We start from the raw sequence: 21515 nt of genomic DNA, 5'->3' as shown, positions 1-21515 counted from the left end.
CATATAAAATATGAGTGATAGTGTAATAACTACATAAAGAATGTATGAACGCGTTAAATTATTATGTGACGTGCGGTCATATTCAGGTCCTGATTGGTCAACAGGCTTATTTGACACGTCAAATAGTGTTATTTGACGTGTATCTTTTTTGCAAAGACCCAAACGGCGTTCTGTAGAAATCCTGGTTGAGAATGAAATGGCACAGCAAGTAAGTGAAAGAAATAGGTTTTGATTATGTTTTACTGGTAATGGGGACATGCGTAAATGCCAACAAAATAACTTTTGTGTGTGTGTGTGTGTGTGTGTGTGTGTAACCTTTATTTAACAAGGAAAGTCAGTTAAGAACAATTTTTTATTTACAATGACGGCCCGGATGACACTGGGCCAATTGTAAGCTGCCCTATGGGACTCCCAATCATGACCAGATGTGATACAGCCTGGATTCGAACCAGGGACTGAAGTGACGCCTCTTGCACTGAGATGCAGTGCTTTAGACCGCTGCATCCATGTGTTTGTTTTGACTATTTAACTGTACTAGACTGGTTAAAAGGCCGGTAAAATGTTAAGATTCGGGGGGTTTTTTGGCAAGGAAAATATCGGTATTGGCCAAACATGCCATATCGGTGCATCACTAGTTAGTAGTTATCACTGATACACTGCACCTCAAGATCAGGCTCATAGTCCAGACTAGGAAGGTTTCACACTAAGCATACCAGTCTTTGGTTTGTACAGTAGCCTGCGTATTCTGTCAGGGAGGTAGTTCTGGCCTCAGGTTCAGTTGAATGGCTGTTGTTGTGGATGTCAGTCCTATATATCAACCATAGCATGTTGGTTAAATAATCTATAAAGCATTCCTTCATTATAATACATAGGACGAGATAAGAACGGAAAGACGCGTGGGTGAATTGTAGTGGGAATGGCTGGGTAGATATTTTCTTATCACACTTCACAGCTCAATATGAAGAGAGCTTTCCTCCTATTAAGATTTGTGTATCTAGAAGCTAAAGCCTAGTTTGATTTTCAAATAGCCTGTGTACACCACTCTGTGTCTTTTGCTCTATAGCCTGAGATCAGCTCTGTGTCTTTAGCTCTATAGCCTGAGATCAGCTCTGTGTTTTTAGCTCTATAGCTTGAGATCAGCTCTGTGTTTTTAGCTCTATAGCTTGAGATCAGCTCTGTGTTTTTAGCTCTATAGCCTGAGATCAGCTCTGTGTCTTTAGCTCTATAGCCTGAGATCAGCTCTGTGTCTTTAGCTCTATAGCCTGACATCAGCTCTGTGTCTTTAGCTCTATAGCCTGACATCAGCTCTGTGTTTTTAGCACTATAGCCTGAGATCAGCTCTGTGTTTTTAGCTCTATAGCCTGAGATCAGCTCTGTGTCTTTAGCTCTGCATAAAGCCACACTTTATACTAACCCCAGACCCATATGCTTTTTACATGAGGAAACAAGATGAAATAATTTGATGAAGTAATAAGACCAATTATTGTGCAGCACAGGAGCCACTTAAAAGCCTCTTTCACCCAGAAAAACACTACATTTTCATCAATGCTTTATAAAGCTCCTGAATTATTGAGGAGCGGGTCATGTAACGGGGAGAAAAGTAACACAACCACATGCACTATTTTGGAAGGATTATAAAGGCTTTGTTACTACTGTCAAATACAGTAACCGACATCAGCATACTGCTCATCATAATATGCTGTTCACTGGCTGCCTATTTACAGAGAAATATACATAGCAACCCAATAAACATGTATTGTATAATTGTGATGTATCCAACATGCATCCTTGTCTAATGGTTTTTAGTCTCTTCTTTGCATGTGGTTAGGGCTATTCTTAGCTAATGCTCCAGAGGAGTTAACAGTTACGCAGACGTGCTGTGCTGTTCTATGCTAAGCTCTCCTGTGCTGTGCTGTTCTATGCTAAGCTCTCCTGTGCTGTGCTGTTCTATGCTAAGCTCTCCTGTGCTGTGCTGTTTTATGCTAAGCTCTCCTGTGCTGTGCTGTTCTATGCTAAGCTCTCCTGTGCTGTGCTGTTCTATGCTAAGCTCTCCTGTGCTGTGCTGTTCTATGCTAAGCTATACTGTGCTGTGCTGTTCTATGCTAAGCTATACTGTGCTGTGCTGTTCTATGCTAAGCTATACTGTGCTGTGCTTTATAGATTCAAATAGGTCCACTCTGTCCTCCATATGAGAGCAGAGCCCATCTCTGTCCCAGCAGCCCCTGATTAAACCTCCAGCCCCAGACTGAGCAGGTTAACTGGAAGCATGTTTACTCCTGTGCCGCCGACCATGGAAATGGATCTCCTCCAACCAGGAACACAGCGATGCAGGGAAAAGGGCAGGGGGAGGAGGAAGGAAATCCCACATCCTCCCATTGTAATTAAAAACGTTCACGCCAGGAGCACCATTTTGATTATGACAGGCCAGTTAATCTATCTCTCTTTTTTTTATTTCCTCTGCGGTGGGAGGGAGATATCTGATTGCGTCCGAGGAGAAAATTAACTACCAGGAGACAAAGAATGTACTAATCTATTTATAATTAATTAATAATGCATGTGGGTGGTAACTTTATTTATGTTTGGCTGCCAAATCAGGGAATAATTATGGTGTGGCAGAGGGCAGGATCAGTGTGGGTGACAAATGGAACAGGCAGGGGGCCGATGGGTCGTAAATCTAACGGCCACTGTTGGCCATCCATTATTCACAAGCTCTTAATGATTAAGTGGTTAGGGGGTGAACGTTATTTATAATAACGGTTACATGGAGAAAATCTGACCTCTGAAATGAAAATGGATTGGCCTCACTTCAGCAAAATCCATTTTACCTAAACCCTCCCTGAACTCTTGAAGAAGAAAAAAACAAGTGACCCTCCCCTATACCCATAATAATAATTAAAACAAAGTGGATAGCTGAGAACACGTTAACTCAGTGCAACATTGATGTGGAAACTCTCTTATGCTCTGCTATTGCACAATTCTAATTTGTACCTGTTGGTCACATAAAGCTATCCCCAGTAAAATGAGCCCACCACCTCCACTGCTCACACCTAATCCAGTCCCCACCTGTGACTGAAAACAGGGGGAGAAATGCCATTTGAAAAGCTCTCTCTTAAAAACGTAGAATGCTGTGTAAAATAGCTAAAAGGCTATAAAGTAGCATTTACTGTTAGTGAAGTTTCTAGGTAGCAAGTTAGCGAACACTAGAGCTCACTGGGCTAGTCATTGTGTAAATGACAGGAAGAAACACATTCAGAACCATAACCACCCACAGTTATGTCTCTCTCTCTAATGGATGCGTTCTATTGGAGATGTTCATCCGTTAAAGCAGTGTGTGTGGTAGTGTGATCGTCTGTTGTGTCCTGAAGCTGTGGAGGTCTAGGAGGTTAATTACTTTCTCAATAGAAGATATCTCTCAGCTTTCATGTCATCTTTATCAGTCACAACAACACCAGCACACAGACACTACAGCAAGTCCTGATATGTCCAGGAAATATGCTCTATAATTTGAACACTATTGGTGCCTTTAGAGAGGATTTGTAGTGACATTTGCGAAATGCCTCTAAGGGTTTTACAAATCACCTCTGCTCTGTGTTGGTCCCTGCCATTGGTAAACCAATGGAATTCATCCTTATTTGTATTCACCTTGATTTTTGAATGACTTCTACTTTTGTGAGATGGACTTTAATTCATATCAGGCTTTAAATAGCCGCTTGACAATAACCGGGCTAGGGACAATGCTAGCGGCAGAGCGGTTTGTAACAGAGTCTCAGCAAACCATTACCTCCTGCAATAGTGGCAAATTCTTCTCTACTGGTTATATTCACAGGAAATAATCACTTGTTGAGTCAAACATTATTATGCCATCAGATTGTAATCAACATAATCCACTGTATCCCCAAGTATTTTACAGTGACTGGCTTCTCTGCTGTGTGTTTCAGTGACTGGCTTCTCTGCTGTGTGTTTCAGTGACTGGCTTTTCTGCTGTGTGTTTCAGTGACTGGCTTCTCTGCTGTGTGTTTCAGTGACTGGCTTTTCTGCTGTGTGTTTCAGTGACTGGCTTCTCTGCTGTGTGTTTCAGTGACTGGCTTCTCTGCTGTGTGTTTCAGTGACTGGCTTCTCTGCTGTGTGTTTCAGTGACTGGCTTCTCTGCTGTGTGTTTCAGTGACTGGCTTCTCTGCTGTGTGTTTCAGTGACTGGCTTCCCTGCTGTGTGTTTCAGTGACTGGCTTTTCTGCTGTGTGTTTCAGTGACTGGCTTCTCTGCTGTGTGTTTCAGTGACTGGCTTTTCTGCTGTGTGTTTCAGTGACTGGCTTCTCTGCTGTGTGTTTCAGTGACTGGCTTCTCTGCTGTGTGTTTCAGTGACTGGCTTCTCTGCTGTGTGTTTCAGTGACTGGCTTCTCTGCTGTGTGTTTCAGTGACTGGCTTCCCTGCTGTGTGTTTCAGTGACTGGCTTCTCAAGTGTGTGTTTCAGTGACTGGCTTTGTTAGTGTGTGTTTCAATGAGCTGTTGAGCTGCACACTAACGTCATCCTGGGGAAAGAAATCTTCTTGATTGTTCTATCAGAGCAATGCTATTAGAGATATCAGAGACCACTAATACAGCTAATATGTATTATCTAGTATGTTGTTTTATCTGTCAAATCAATCTTAGTAAACGCTTCCCTCTGCCTGTCACACAGTATCTATCATATACTACAGGAGTGTTGCTGAAGTTTGAAGAGAAATGCCCCTCGTTTCTCCTTGTCCTCACCCGACCCACGCTATAAAAGTTTACATATGGCAGTAGCCCTGGGGGCTGGGGTGGGGGGGGGGTTTATGTGTAGCCGGTGATTCATACCACGGAGGAGCAGAACTAGCTAGCTACATACGTACTTTACCCAGGATAAGATTAAAACTAGTGATGCACCGATATGACATTTTTGGCCGATACTGATATCCGATATTTTCCTTGCCAACAAAAAATAAATAAACCGATATTAAAACATTTTGCGGCCTTTTTAATCATTCTAGTACAGTTAAATAGTTATCACACACACGGACGCAGCAGTCTAAGGCACAGTCACTACAGTCCCTGGTTCGAATCCAGGCTGTATCACATCCGGCTGTGATTGGGAGTCCCATAGGGCGGCGTACAATTGGCCCAGCGTCATCTGGGGTAGGCCATCATTGGAAATAAGAATTTGTTTTTAACTGACTTGCCTAGTTAAATAAAGGTTACACACACACCACACTGACCAAAAAGTTATTTTGTTGCCATTTATGTATGTCCCCATTACCAGTAAAACATAATCAAAACCTATTTCTTTCACTTACTTGCTGTGCTATTTCGTTGTTCATTTGTTCAATCGTTTCATTCTCAATCAGGATTTCTATGGAACGCTGTTTAGGTCTTTGCTTGTCAAAAAAGAAAACAATGACCAGTAGATAACACTATTTGAAGTGTCAAATAAGCTTGTTTACCAATCAGGACCTGAATGACTGCACATCACATAATTTAACATGTTCATACATTTTTTACGTAGTCATTACACATTGATTACACTATCACTTGTATTTCATGTTAGAACGATTCATTGATGCTGGTAAAGTTGTCTTGCGCACCTACAGTGCTGGACAAAAAAAAAAGGTAGTTAGCTCATGGATACAAACTATGTTCTTCCCCAAAAACATAGCAAAACAACATCTGTTTCAGTAGCTATATAGTTAGCTAGCTAACTATATAGCTAGGTGTCATCATCTAAAATAACCCACATTTTTAAGACAGTTTTTATTTGATTAATGGTGGTTGGACCCGTCTATGTGAAGCTAGCCACAATAAGGATTAGCCACAATAGTGGACTTTGCAATTACCCTTCAAAATACAAGTATGTCATAATTCTACTATTTGTATTCCTTTGCATCACTGTCAATGACATCTTTTATTTTGAAGGCAAACCGCAAAGTCCACTTTTGAGCCTCATCCTTATTGAGGCTTTTTTTTATAACATATAACCAAGTCCAGTCGAGGCTCACTAGCAGATTAAGTTAGCTGGCTGCTTATAATGTTATCTCTGGGCAACAGAGTTAAGTTGCTGGCTAGCTATTATTTTCATGAACTGAAGTTCAATTTCAATAGGCGAACAACAAGTGGCAACCTAGATAATACTTACTCACAAGGATTCCTAAATCATTGCTAGGAATAATGAAAAGGGCTGCAGTTTCTACTGGTCATTGTTTTCAGCCTGGTTGTATTGGTGCTAGCTAGGTACCAATATAAAGCTAGCTACCCCAGAAGTTGTATTCGAACAAATGATGCTTTATTACTAACGCGGTATTGTAAACACATCGTTTGTGGCCGGTGTTTTTTGTACAGCTTTGACAGTGCTACTGTATCTTTTTTGACACGCAAAGACCCAAACAGCGTTCCATAGTATGTATGTCGTGAAGCTAATAGCAGTGACGCTATTACTGTGTAACTCCGGTAGGTCAACATCTGAAAAATAGCGCACTTGGTAGTGTGTACCGGTGCTCAACCAGTCGGCCAAAGCCAACATCACCCACGACAGAGAAAGGTTGATTGAGCTATGAATTCCATTATCTTGGCTTTAATGGATTTTGCCATTGAGTTGTCTCGCTGAAATGTTCTTACTCTTTTAAATGACTGCTCGATTTGTTGACTGCTCGATCCACACAGCAGACATTGTGGGCTAGGTTAGGGATGCTGTGTTTCATGTGTAGCGCAACAATTTATGTGGCGTCATTACGTCATGTACCTGATGTCAAAGCTGATGTCAGCTTTGACATCAGTTTTGCACATCGGCGTTAAAATAGACATCGGTCGATACCGATGTTGGCATTTTTAGCTAATATCAGCCGATTCCAATATGTTCACCGAAATATTGTGCATCCTTAATTAAAACCAATCAATCCCCTCGTTCACACTGCCACCCTCGCCCAATAAAATAAATGTATCACCAGTCCTCTCCTTCACCCCTCTCTCTCCATCTTGTCTCCTAAAGTGGAGAAGGGACAGCACACCACAACCCACTGCCTCCATCTCCTGAATATATATTTGTTAAAATATTGTTATAAAAAAGAAATGTATCATTTGTACAGTTCTTTATTACACATTTGATTATTTGTCACATTTGACTGTGTAAAACCTTGCAGTGCTATTTTTTTCTTTAAGAGTGAGGTGGATATAAATTGAAATGTGATTGTTTGTCTCTCTGAAATGAAACCTTATTGCGGTAGATTTTAAACAAATACATGTCTGTCGTTAAACAACCCCATGCCATGATTAGATACTTAAAAAACACACCAATCTATTTCAGAAGTTCTTTAAGCAAAAAAAGCAGAATTTACATGATTGAAAATTGATATATAACATTTTGGAATTAAATGTATAAACTCCCCTCTCATCACACATCTGCCTCCCTCCACCCTAGGAAAGTGGCTATGTAGACATATGGCTCTATATAAATGGAATGTTAATGCCTGACGTGGAGGAACATATCGCACATGCCATTAATTCCTATTCATGCACCAGACATGCAGTATAATAGAGTGTTATGTCAGCACACTGGGAGGGTTTCATCATGTCGCTCCTCTCTGATCTTCTTGTCTGATGCCTTCTGTCCATCTGCATAACACACTTAGCTTCTCATTGGAATGGACTCTTTCACATAATAGTATAGTTGAGCCCCGATGTAGCAGTAGTGGGAATGTGAGAAGCCAACGGCTCTCATTTTAAACCTGCAAAAACATGATCATTGGGTTTTATGAATTCAAGGACAACTAAACAGGTTGCCTTGAGAAGCCTAATGTGCTGCTTTCTTTGGAAGGGTAAAGTTCTTCTAAATTTGTCTAGAGGTTGTCCCTCTAAGGCAGCAATTTGCCCCTGCTCTAAGGATGATTCCATTTGCTGAGACTTATCCTCCATCAAAGGTCAATATGTGCTGCTATACAGTATGGATCATAGCACTTGTGGAATATTGGTATATATCAATCCTCATGTTGACTACCTCACTACAGTGTATGAGGTTATACAGCATATTGATGCTGTGTAACTTAAAAAAGAAATGTATTACCCTTTTTTTAATTACAGGACTGTCTGCCTGATGTCTTTGTTCCAGACAAAAGAGATTGGCTCATTAAATGTAGTGTGTGTGTTTGCGTGAGTGCATGTGCGCGCATCTCTCACACAGCCTTGTTCTAATCAGGGTGTGCTGGATAAGCAAACTGCCTAGCTTTAAACATTAATGAGCAGGGAGTGAAGTAAAGGTTTAAAGCAGGGGGCAATCTTCTACTCCTGGAAAGAGACTCTTTCAAGACTGTTTTGTGTTGCACTCTAGAGTGGGAGAGGAGAGAAATTAGCTTAAAATCAGTTTAATGGTTCACAGCTCTGTTTATTGTTATGGGAGAAACGCAGGGCTTAGTGATGTGGTACATGGTCAAACTGACAAGTCTTTCTGGTCAACAGCAGCCGTCTTTAGTGAAGTACGTAGAATAACTCTTTAGAATAACTCGCCCTACATTGTTGAGATAATTGCTTTTTGGATACAGAATGGTTGAGCCTTAGATAAGCTCAGGAGTGGAGGGCAGATCTGACAAAATAGGCTGCCTCTTGCCAATGGGAATGAAACATGCATTTTGAACTCTCTTTCTCTGTCTCTCTGTCTCGCTCTCTCTCACCCACAGGAGAGGCAGCTCCATGCCTGGCCATTCATTGAGATCAATACAGGGGACCTAACGCACTACATGGCTCCGCTGTCCTCCCAGAGTGGCTTCCACCACACTGGCTTTGTTGTGCCCGAGCTCGTCACACAGACAGCGGCCAAGACACCGGTGACAGAGGAGTCCTTGGACCAGGACAGAGGGACGGGTATTTCAGGTACTTTAAGCCCCTCTTCCTTCCATACAACCACTGACATTGACCAACCAGGTGTGTTCTCCCCTGTTTGGGATGTAATGGGCTAGTTTAACTAACACCAAATATCTTTTAAGTTCTCATTCAACCTACCCAACCACAGATGCGTTTTAGCTAGTTTCATTCATAGCAAGAAAATAAGACAGTGGATGGCCAGTAAAGGAAAGAGAGACAAAAGCATTGAACAGCTTGTTCCACTAAGAGGTTTGTTTGAATTACTTCAGCTAGATTGAGTTTGTAGAGATTTAGCTCTACAGCTCTAGTCTATCCAAAGGTAAGGCTGTGTGTGAGATATAAAGAACCAACAGACAGCCAGGATGTGGCTGCAGGTATTTTGTACCCCACCGTGTTGATCCCACCCAACAGCCCCTGGAATTGTTCTGTCACTGTGAGTATGTTTCTTCAAGTGAGATGTTTTTAGACCCGCCATTACTCTTTTAAACTTGACAGGGCCTTTAGGCTAGCACAGCGGTGATATTGACTTTGTCTTTGCACAAATACTTTTAAGAGAAGCAGTGGGGTGTGGGTGTGGGTGGGTGGGTGTGGATAAGACTGTGTGGGCTGGAGGTGTAGGTGTAGACTGAGATGGCTTGTCTGAGAGGAGGAGACGAGGATACAAGGGCTCACAGAGGCTGTGTCTAACCGCTCTTCCTCATAAAGTACACACCTTTCGTTTATCAGATGCCCTGTATTATGGGGGTTATTGTCTTTCCTGTGTTCTGTCCATTCATGTAATGATGTCTGGGTGGGTTCAGACTGATTACCATGTTTAGTCTCTGCCATCGGTCACTGAGGAGTGCAGTGCCATTTTGTTGATGATGACATAGACAGTTAGTGCTGTTCACAGCTTTGAATTTATTTGTACCCCCCCCCCGAATTGAGACAAAATGGTGCTCATTGGTAGAATTGAATATGTGGATGACAAAATATTTTGGATTTGTTCAATCAACAGACTTCAGAAAACCCAACTGAGTTCAGTTCACTAACAGTTTACTTTGAGTTTACTCTCTCCTTCCTCCTTTACCTCTCTCTCTCCCTGCCCCCTCATCTCTCTTCCTTTCAGTCTTTCTCTCTCTCTCGCTCTCTTTTTCTCGTTCTCTTTTTCTCGCTCTCTTTCGCTCTTGCTCTTTCTCTCTTTCTTTCTCTCTTTGCTTGGCCCAGTCAAATAGTGTGGACTTCTGGTGGTGTGGGAGTTTGTCTGGTGTACTGTGTTGTGACATCATGACCTGAGGATTTTTCACTTAAACTCTAAATCTAAATTGCTTGAATAATCAATCTGTCAGTCCCCCAGCAGATCTTGTTGAAGCATGCACTTTCTATATCAATCAGTTTACACAGTGGGTCAGCACAGTTCTGTAATACAGAAGGTGTGTGTGTGTGTGTGTGTTTTGGGGGGTGGTTTACAGATGCTGCACATTATGCTCCGATAATAATCACTCTGGATTCACCAGTAAAGCAGAAATTCATCCTCCTCTTTAGAGAAAAATCCAGACTGGCTTCTTGTTTGTTCTCATAATGAGAGACGGCTCAATCAGTGGGTGCTGAGCTGTGTCTGATAGACCAGCCCTGGAAATCAAACTCCACACAGACCTTCCTGTGTCTGATAGACCAGCCCTGGAAATCAAACTCCACACAGACCTTCCTGTGTCTGATAGACCAGCCCTGGAAATCAAACTCCACACAGACCTTCCTGTGTCTGATAGACCAGCCCTGGAAAACAAACTCCACACAGACCTCCCTGTGTCTGATAGGCCAGCCCTGGAAAACAAACTCCACACAGACCTCCCTGTGTCTGATAGACCAGCCCTGGAAATCAAACTCCACACAGACCTCCCTGTGTCTGATAGACCAGCCCTGGAAATCAAACTCCACACAGACCTCCCTGTGTCTGATAGACCAGCCCTGGAAATCAAACTCCACACAGACCTCCCTGTGTGTGGCCAACCAGCCTATGACTCAAACACACTGCCTTGGATGGGTGGGCTTGAGGGGTGGCTGTACTTGTACTGTACTGTACTGTACACACATCACTGCAGTACTGTGTGCTCAACGTCCCTCTAGAGAAATGACAATACAAATCATGTGCTCTTTACATATGATGATGATCTGACGATCACTGCTATGTAAATAACAAGTGACATAAATAACGATACTACACAAGTAGACACAATGGGTGTTGTTTTTTTATCTCATTGTCAATTGTTATTTTTTTATTTAACCTTTATTTAACTAGGCAAGTCAATTAAGAACAAATTATTATTTACAATGACGGCCTAGGAACAGTGGGTTAACTGCCTTGTTCAGGGGCAGAACGACCTTGTCAGCTCTGGGATTCGATCTAGCAACCTTTTGGTTACTGGCCCAACGCTCTAACCACTAGGCTACCTGCCACTAGGCTACCTGCCACTAGGCTACCTGCCACTAGGCTACCTGCCACTAGGCTACCTGCCACTAGGCTACCTGCCACTAGGCTACCTGCCACTAGGCTACCTGCCACCCCCTCTGCAGGTCTTACTACTGTACCTCAGGGGACCTGTTTCACCAAGTGTGCCCGTGTGAGGAGGATGTGCTTTTGCATGTCCTCCATTCCTTTCATTGCGTGAGTAAGGTATTTATTTTAACACCGTGAACGTTGCAGACTGTGCATGCTTATTCACAGAAGCTAGTTTGTGAGAAATTGTTAGCCCAACTGGGTGTTTCATTTTGGAGCACAAACTCAGGAGATAATATTTACCATGTCGAGGGTAGTTATGGAATATTATGCTTTCCTCCTATTCCTAGCTCCAACTTCAAACTATGGGATCATGCAGTGAAGAGCACCAAATAAGCTTCATCTGTCCTTGATGAACAATAGTCTGTTCTCAGAGAGCTTGTTGAGCTGAACTGAGGTCTGGGTCTATATGACATCATCATTACCCTCCAGAAGTATTACAGAAATGGCTACAGTATAATTTAGTCCTACTGAATGTAATTTATTTATAATTACTGTATAATTACACAACAATTGCTACATTTTCTATGTAATTGTTATACAATTAGGCCTACATATGATTGTGTTGTTATAACCCCTCCTCTCCAAACTCCCAGCTTGCCACAGTCTTGTCTGTCTCTAATTATCTCCTGCTCTCCTTCTTTATAGTGTAACTCTCAACCTCTTATTTAGCCTTTGCCCAACCCCTTCAAATGTTAAAGTTGTGGGTGGGGGGAATTGCTCATAACTATTCATTTTTGGGGAGGATAAATGTAGTTGTTCCTGATCCCAACACCAGAAGTCCCCTTGTATGCTCTGATAATAAAACTATGTGCATCAGGAGCAAGTAAGACTCTGACATCTATTGCCACTTGCGCTGTAAATTTGAATCCCCTATGCGGCACAAGAAAAATCTTTGAAATGTGAATTCACATTTATTGCGGTATTGTGTTGGGAACCCGCATTGCAGTATTTACGCAGTAGCTCTTTTTCCAACGGTTAAAATGAACTCACAGATTGGTCTTGGGTACTATATAAAACCTACAACTACTACCAGGGCAGACCCTCTCACAGGTATGCTTTCACTTTTCAGAATTAGAAGTGTGTGGGCATGGGATGAATATTGTAAATTAAGGATTTGAAAAATAAATATATCTACCCCATGTGGTGTTAGAATTCACAACCATTGAACTAACTTAGCAGACTGCGCCACCAATCAGTCATAGTGGTTGAGAAAAAATACAACGAATTGACATGACTACCATTGTCATCTATTTCTTGTTATGATAGAGGTAGCTATGAATCTAAACGTATGATCCTCATAGCCTACATGTTTTTTTTTCTTTGTAAAAGCACATAGATGTGTATGAAATGGTAAGCAAAAACGTTGAATTTGGTCATATGCGTTAATGTGCCTTATTGCCTTTATCATTTTGTGTAATGTCAGTAGTCGAGTCAAGGAAGCATCATGCAAAATATATGTGACTCGTTTCAAGAAACTAGGCGTATGTCATGGGTCACTACTTCACAGGAGAGCCATTTGAATGTAAACTCTTTTTTTTTAATCAAAAAGTGTTTTTTGGCAGAAATGTGGAAGCTGCCTTCAATTTTGTTCTCCACTTTCCGGAGGATCAAGTTTTGAAATCAGTGGAATTATTGTATGATAGCTAAAGAGATGGTGAAAACACCTGTCTACGGATTACATCTTCAAACTAAGGGCAACCATGGCATGGCATCTGTGACAGGGAGACATGTCCATCGTGCATGATGATGTATACGGGTAAAATAGTCTAGCTACAGTGAGGGGGAAAAAGTATTTGATCCCCTGCTGATTTTGTACGTTTGCCCACTGACAAAGAAATGATCAGTCTAAAATTTTAATGGTAGGTTTATTTGAACAGTGAGAGACAGAATAACAACAAAAAAATCCAGGAAAAACGCATGTCAAAAATGTTATAAAATGATTTGCATTTTAATGAGGGAAATAAGTATTTGACCCCCCTTTGCAAAACGTGACTTAGTACTTGGTGGAAAAACCCTTGTTGGCAATCAGAGGTCAGATGTTTCTTGTAGTTGGCCACCAGGTTTGCACACATCTCAGGAGGGATTTTGTCCCACTCCTCTTTGCAGATCTTCTCCAAGTCATTAAGGTTTCGAGGTTGGCGTTTGGCAACTCGAACCTTCAGCTCCCTCCACAGATTTTCTATGGGATTAAGGTCTGGAGACTGGCTAAGCCACTCTAGGACCTTAATGTGCTTCTTCTTGAGCCACTCCTTTGTTGCCTTGGCCGTGTGTTTTGGGTCATTGTCATGCTGGAATACCCATCCACGACCCATTTTCAATGCCCTGGCTGAGGGAAGGAGGTTCTCACCCAAGATTTGACGGTACATGGCCCCGTCCATTGTCCCTTTGATGCGGTGAAGTTGTCCTGTCCCCTTAGCAGAAAAACACCCCCAAAGCATAATGTTTCCACCTCCATGTTTGATGGTGGGGATGGTGTTCTTGGGGTCATAGGCAGCATTCCTCCTCCTCCAAACACGGCGAGTTGAGTTGATGCCAAAGAGCTCCATTTTGTCTCATCTGACCACAACACTTTCACCCAGTTGTCCTCTGAATCATTCAGATGTTCATTGGCAAACTTCAGACGGGCATGTATATGTGCTTTCTTGAGCAGGGGGACCTTGTGGGCGCTGCAGGATTTCAGTCCTTCACGGCGTAGTGTGTTACAAATAGTTTTCTTGGTGACTATGGTCCCTGCTGCCTTGAGATCATTGACAAGATCCTCCCGTGTAGTTCTGGGCTGATTCCTCACCGTTCTCATGATCATTGCAACTCCACGAGGTGAGATCTTGCATGGAGCCAGGCCGAGGGAGATTGACAGTTCTTTTGTGTTTCTTCCATTTGCGAATAATCGCACCAACTGTTGTCACCTTCTCACCAAGCTGATTGGCGATGGTCTTGTAGCCCATTCCAGCCTTGTGTAGTTCTACAATCTTGCCCCTGACATCCTTGGAGAGCTCTTTGGTCTTGGCCATAGTGGAGAGTTTGGAATCTGATTGATTGCTTCTGTGGACAGGTGTCTTTTATACAGGTAACAAACTGAGATTAGGAGCATTCCCTTTAAGAGTGTGCTCCTAATCTCAGCTCATTACCTGTATAAAAGACACCTGGGAGCCAGAAATCTTTCTGATTGAGAGGGGGTCAAATACTTATTTCCCTCATTAAAAAGCAAATCAATTTATAACATTTTTGACATGCGTTTTTCTGGATTTTTTTGTTGTTATTCTGTCTCTCACTGTTCAAATAAAACTACCATTAAAATTATAGACTGATCATTTCTTTGTCAGTGGGCAAACGTACAAAATCAGCAGGGGATCAAATACTTTTTTCCCTCACTGTAGCTACGTTTTCAGATATTACACGTCTAATTTTGAGAAAGTGGTTTCATTTCAAGCTGAAGTGTACTGTTAGCTAGCTAGCTTACGTTAGCTGACTGGCTCGCTATCTAACATTACGTGTATGATGTTATTATTTGTATCTCAGAGCCGTTTGCTTTACTCGTTAGAGCCTAATGTTAGCTAGCTAACATTGGACCCGGTTGGTTAGCTACCACTACTAGCAGATTCATGCGAGGCGTAGTAACGTCTTGAGTTGGCACAATGTTCATTGTTATTTAACTAGCTAACGTTACGTGACTTGTATGATCTTACATGTTGTTTACCGAGCTAGGTTCATTGTTTACCTAGCTAGCTACATGTCTTAAGCTAAAGTGTACTGTTAGCTAGCTAACTTTAGCTGGCTGGCTCCCTAGCTAACGTTACGTGTATGATGTTATTATTCGTATCCCAGAGCCGTTTGCTTGGCTAGTTAGAGCCTAATGTTAGCTAGCTAACATTGAACCTGGTTGGCTTGTTCCAAGCAGATTCATGCAGGTTAGTAACGACATGATTTGGCACTATGTTCATTGTTGTTTAACTAGCTAACGTTAGCTGGCTGGCTCGCTAGCTAACGTTACGTGACGTGTGTGTTCTTACACGTTGTTTACCTAGCTAGGTTCATTTTTTTACCTAGCTAGCTAGATACATCTCTTAACAAAAGACTCCACTATGCAAGTAACCATTTCGGGTGCGTTCGTAAATTCAGTCTGAGTATGCCAGAGCGAAGAATGTCTGATGAATTTACAAACACACAACACTCATTGAATATGGCCGGTGTCAGTAAATGTTGGCAAAAAAGCGTAATGAAATTGTTGCCAGCAGAGCTGGTTAGGCTGTTTTCATGTTATCCAGAGGTAAACAAATCATCGGCCAGAGCGTCAAGTGTGCGCTCTGAACGCTCCGAGAGCGGAAAGAGATAGGTGGGGCTGAAGTTTAAGAGGATGTGAACAATGCTGAATGGGTGTAGACAAAGAAGAACTCTTCACTAGGTATCAAACATTCAAAGGCCATTTTCTCAAAAGTGAGTTTACAAGTTTATCAACTTTCAAAACAGAATTACTTTCTAATTTTGCTACCTAAGACCGATTTCAGCCGGTCGGTCACATATTGGCAAACTCCACTTACCAAGACCATTGCCAAATAAGGCGTGCTGTCACCTGCTGTTATAGTAAGCTTGGAGGTGGTACTAACCAGCACATCTAGAAGGGAGTGTATTTCATGCCGAACCCCTCCCTTGAGAGGACATAGAGGCACCTTCTCAAAGTGCCTCAACATCACGATTTCAATGTTGAGTTGAACCGCTAGGTGGCAAAAAGAGCTAGAAAACTGTCAAAATGACAACCAGAGTCATGAAAGTTACTCTTTAAAACCCCCCTCTCGTTTCTTCTCCTCTCTTCTCTCTTCGATCTGAAACCATTTTAAGAACAAGACCTTGATTCTGTAGCTAATAATCACAGTTGGCCCAATTTAGCAACTACTATAGGCAAATGTTATCTAAAACACTTTCCAAAGCATGGTCTGCTTCAATTTGAGAGCTTTGTCATGACTTATTTCCAGGTGTTTGTGGGTGAAAGTAGTCAAGTTTTGTCGGAAGGGTCTTCATGGGGGGTATACTAAATAGACCAATTATTTCTTAGTTCAGCAACTGGTAGAACATAACCACTCTACCTGCCATTCACCAGTACTACAGCCTGAGAATGGTCAAATACAACACATATATAATACCTCCATGGACCCACTTATCCTCATCTTCTCCCTCTCAATGAGAAGGTTTAGGATTACCCCTTTCATAGAAAAACTCAGGCATAAGAATATCACTGCCCAAGATGACCTTTTTAGAAATGATGGGTTTGCTGTGTATGGACTTGCTGGCTGGTAAATGGGATGTTTGTCAGCTTATTAATATGCCATAAATAACCCCAGAGTCAGAACACCTCTCATATAGACATGGTCTCTCTGCATATTACAGACAGGCTCAGATACACTGGACCTGATAATGAGCTTGGTGAGAGATGGACAGATCTGAAGGACGTGGGACTTGTGTGAGGGGCTCAGAGACCATGTGTGTTTATTACACTGTGGTCCCCTGTGATAAGATGGTCCATAACTCAGTGTGATGTGTAGATGGTGTTTGTTTGGGGTGTGAACCCAGCAGGGGAGAGGAGAGACTGGACCAGGGTGTCCCGTTACCCTCCTGGGACACTGACAGGAGATGAATCCTCCATTGTTCCTTAATGAATTAACCTCTCCAAGGCTGTTGGAAGATGATTCCATACAAAGAGAGAACCTTTTGCTGGTTCATCAATGTAGGTGACTATTCCTTTCATACCAAGACGTTTTTCCGCCAACTTTACCATACAGCTAACTTTTTCCCGCCTTTTCCTTATATCTGAAAGGTATCGCCGATATCAAAGCTGACATTTTTATGTCCTCCTAACGACCTAGTAATCATTTAGGTTAAGTGCTGCCTATGGCTTAGTATGAAAGGCAGCCATAATGCTGAGGCGGCATTGGCACGCACTATGCTCTAAACTTTACTGGGGCTGGGGCTTTACTGGCAGCACAGACCCATAACATAGACCTAATTAAACAAAGAAAAATGCTATTCGTATGAAAATACATTTTATTAGGCTTATGTTTCTTAGGATCTGGCTAAACAAATAAGTAATTTATTTCGTTTTGATGGTGTATATTCAATGGATTTATTAAAATAGAGCCCACCCACATCTGCACACCACTACTACCACTCCTCCCCGGCATGCAAACAGGAGGTATAAAGGTGTATTATGGTAAAAATGGGCCTGTTGTAAGAGGATCATATAAACATTGCCCACTTTTTTTACAGGCTAAATATGTAAATCCTATGTGAAAGCAGTAGCCTATATATAACCTGGGATGCTCTCCTACATCACACACCTGTCACAATAGGATGATGCACATGCCTTGGATTCATGGGTTTACATAATGAGATCACATGATAGAGGTGACTGACTGGTGTCCTGTAGACTGCTTTCTTTGTCTCTTTCTTACATTAATCAATGCTGAAAAGGTCTCATTTGTGTGCCTATTTTCAGCCTGTCTATTTCTGCACAATGACCACAGAGCTGGGGCCTAATTGAGATGACAGTGCTAATTGCAGTCACAATAGGCAGGAATGAATTTCTCCGGGCCCCAAAACGATACAGACAGGGAAATAGCAGAGGTCATGCTAGCTTCTCTCCATGAAAGAGATTAAGATTATTCATTCATCTTCATTCCAGGGCCGTTATAACTACACCACACACACGCAAATGCACACATTCACACAAACCACTCCAATCCAATATGTCTTGGATCATGACGAACTTAGGATGATATTATGATAAGACACTGGTGAACATTCCTATATCAGAAAGGACTAGCAATCATAAGCTAATCAGGCTCAGCTTTTGGCACATCTTAATTACTCTGAAAGCGTCATGGGCCAGTTCATCATGTTATATGGAGGAAATCTCTGAAGCATTACGCTAATAGTCCATCCTGGTGATGAGTGCACATATTCTTTATTTCCTGGACCAGACAGCAGAAACCACAACCATTTCCCCTCTGGTAAAGGAGTGAGTTGGAGAAATACTAAATGAGCAACCAAGCAGGATGCTATCATTATATATCATGTGACTGACTTATATTGCTGTGTAGTTGGCTGTGTAGGAATGGGCCTTTGTCTTTATGACCAATAATATCAGCCTCATCATTGCTTAATAGGATTCGGGAGAGAAGTAGAATTCTCTGTAATGACCCATACAAAATAACCTATTACTATGAGTTACTCACCTTAAATTCCAGAAGAGGAGTACATCTCAGTGACTGGGCTTATGAATAAAGGAACTGGCCCAACACACACACACACACACACACACACACACACACACAGACACACAGAGAACAGGGGTAGAGTACCGAAGCACGGCAGCATATCAAATATTCCCCCACCCACTAAGATCCTCTAGCCTTCTTAGGAGATTAAATCTGTAATGCGGTTTTGCATACACTCATTAGTTTAAAAAACTATCCAACTGGAAGGATGTGAGTGAGAACAATGTTATTGTCGCTTGTTGCTGCCCACGTTCAAACTGCTTCAATTTTCTCAGCCTCTCTTAAAAATGACAACAATGGCAGATCTGGCATTGACACCAATGAAGTCTCTGTGTGTAATGGAGCTAGTCAACTCCTTTATGAGCTGTTGAGTGATGTGGGAATATATGTAGTCAACTTGTCTCAATTTACAGGGTAAAGTTTGTACTTGTACTGTAGCTTGCTTACCCAAATTGTATCTTTTGTCTGTTTCCCTTTTTGTAAAGTTGTTGAAGTAATTAATGAGTTTGAAGCTGGAAAAATCCCAACCAGATAGATTCAGGAGAGTACCTTGTCAGGATGCCAACTCTGTGCCTCTGTCTGCTCTCTCTTTCTCCTTAACATTCTCCCTCTCTAGCCTTTCTCTCTCTCTCACTCTCTCTTTTACTCTTTGTCCCTCTTGTGTACTTGTCTTCAATTACAATAAGTAGGAAGACACAAAACACAACAGTTAATGAATGTGGACTCTATTCAATCCGTATCACGGAAGTTCAGCGTTCCAGTGTGATTGAAATTTATAGGCAGTGTTCCTGTGTTAGCGGAGACTGCGTTCACTGTATGGGTTAATTGGAAATTACTTTTACATTTCTATCACACAATCTGTAATGCTTCAGCCATACAGATTGAATACAGCTCTTACACTTTTGTTCATGACGTCTCCACAATTACAATTCTTGTAAGTTCTGGCTGTAGAGGGTTAGTTTTGAACTGACATCTATTCGCTGTTTCACCTGACACCTCTCTTCCTATGGTTGCAGGTGCAGAGTCCCACAGTGATGTCAGCAGCAAGCTGAGCAGCCAGGCGCAGTCAAAGAGCACAGAGACGTCTCTGGCCCCGTCCTCCACCACCTCTCTGCCCCACAGGGACCAGGGGGACGGGGTCGAACAGGGGCAGGTTGGAGAGCACAGGGAGCCAAGTGAAAAGGGGCACGGGGACAGGGGCTCCAGCGAGTCAGTGGGCAGCAGCTCCTCCTTTGAGGAACTGGACTTGGTGGAAGAGATGGTGGAGGAGCTAGAGAGAGAGTTGGGGAGGGAGGAGGAAGGCCCCACAGTGAAGGAAGAAGCCAGGGAAGCCCCAGTAGAGGCTGTAGCTGAGGAGAGGGAGCCCGTAGGGGATGGAGAAGAGTAGAAGAGGATGGATGGAGCTAACTCCTCGGGTTTGATCCTTTTAAGGTGGGAGAGATTTCTTCAGCTAATCTTGTCTTTTATGTCAACTTGTTGGTGGATCTGTAGCCATACTATTTATAATGACAGGCATGCCATCTATTTCTGGACCTTTTGAACTTTCCTGTATGTTAAACTGTAATGTCTGTGAGAGATAATGACAAAACAAAGATGGGTTGATCAACATTAAACAGAACTGTTGTAGGACATGATACATTCACCAGTAGAAAGTAATCATCTCCCATCATAGTAGGCACACATTTTATGTAAGATAATTTGTTATATATATATATATATATATATACACACATTTTATGTAAGATCATTTGTTATATATATATATAATTGAATATACTGTATATAATTGAATACAGTATAGTTTAAGACAGTGGTCACCAACCGGTCGATCGATGCATTCCTAGTCGATCAACTAACTGAAAAGCCAACGATAAAGGCTATGTCAAAGGCTGCCTCTCCTTTTTTTATTATTTGTGCTGTTGGTGGTACAGTAGGTGCACTTGATTCAGAAGCCCTGTGCACCGGGAAGGAGAAGTGATCCCATTTTTAACAATTTCATTTGTCTGAAAAGACTAACTACGCCTACCCTGTGGACCGTGAGATCTGTGGCTAAATCAAGTGTGCCTACTGACTGACCAATCGGATAGCTCAAATCATGTGCCTACAGCTTTCAGGACCCCAGCCCCAGTAAAGTTTTATACTAGCCTACATGAGATTTCATATATTTTAAAACAATGACCATAGAGAGACTGTCAAATAATACAGCAAATAGCTGATGTTTTTATAAGTGAGTTCATGTCCAAGTTTGTGTTCAGCACTGTCAACAGTGTTTTTATTCAACGCTATTGCAAAACATAAAACACGCTTCTCCCTGCTTCCATTCTCAATGCAGCTGCAATGAATGAGTACCAAGTGTATCGATAGCCTGTGTTTTTATTATTATTTGCATCTCATCATGTCTATTTTAATATCAAGGAATATTTCACTTTCTCTGGTCATAGGAACATCATGAGTTTGTGCATGAGGCAGATGCAGTGTGACTCGACTTTTGCCATCAGGTGGAAGACGGTTTCCTGTTTCCCGATTTCATGTAATGGACATATACAAAATATTCCAAATTGGGGAAATTAAATGAAAAAAATAACTTGTTTCAAAAAATAAAAAAACAGAAAGTTGTGTGTGCATATGTATTCACCCTCTTTGCTATGAAGCCCCTAAATAAGATCTGGTGCAACCAATTACCTTCAGTAGTAACATAATTAGTGAGATTGCACACAGGTGGACTTTATATAAGTGTCACATGATCTGTCACATAATCTCAGTATATATACAACTTTTCTGAAAGGCCCCAGAGTCTGCAACACCACTAAGCAAGGTGCACCACCAAGCAAGCGGCACCATGAAGAC

The 21515-nt window shown here is 42.0% G+C and overlaps 1 protein-coding gene across 1 annotated transcript in view; it reads left to right on the top strand.

Moving 5' to 3' along the window:
* LOC115150531 (testis-expressed protein 264) overlaps nucleotides 1-21025 on the top strand; it is a 123055-nt gene extending 102030 nt beyond the window's left edge. The window contains exons 3-4 of the mRNA XM_029693938.1: nucleotides 8678-8870; nucleotides 19685-21025. Of these exons, the coding sequence (XP_029549798.1) occupies nucleotides 8678-8870; nucleotides 19685-20055 (564 nt within the window). The 3' untranslated portion in view covers nucleotides 20056-21025. The remainder of the gene's footprint in view (nucleotides 1-8677; nucleotides 8871-19684) is intronic.
* The last annotated feature ends 490 nt before the right edge of the window (nucleotides 21026-21515 follow it).

This window comes from Salmo trutta, chromosome 16 (genome assembly GCF_901001165.1).
Source record: "Salmo trutta chromosome 16, fSalTru1.1, whole genome shotgun sequence".
NCBI lineage: Eukaryota > Metazoa > Chordata > Actinopteri > Salmoniformes > Salmonidae > Salmo > Salmo trutta.
This window is presented reverse-complemented; position numbering and strand designations above follow the sequence as displayed.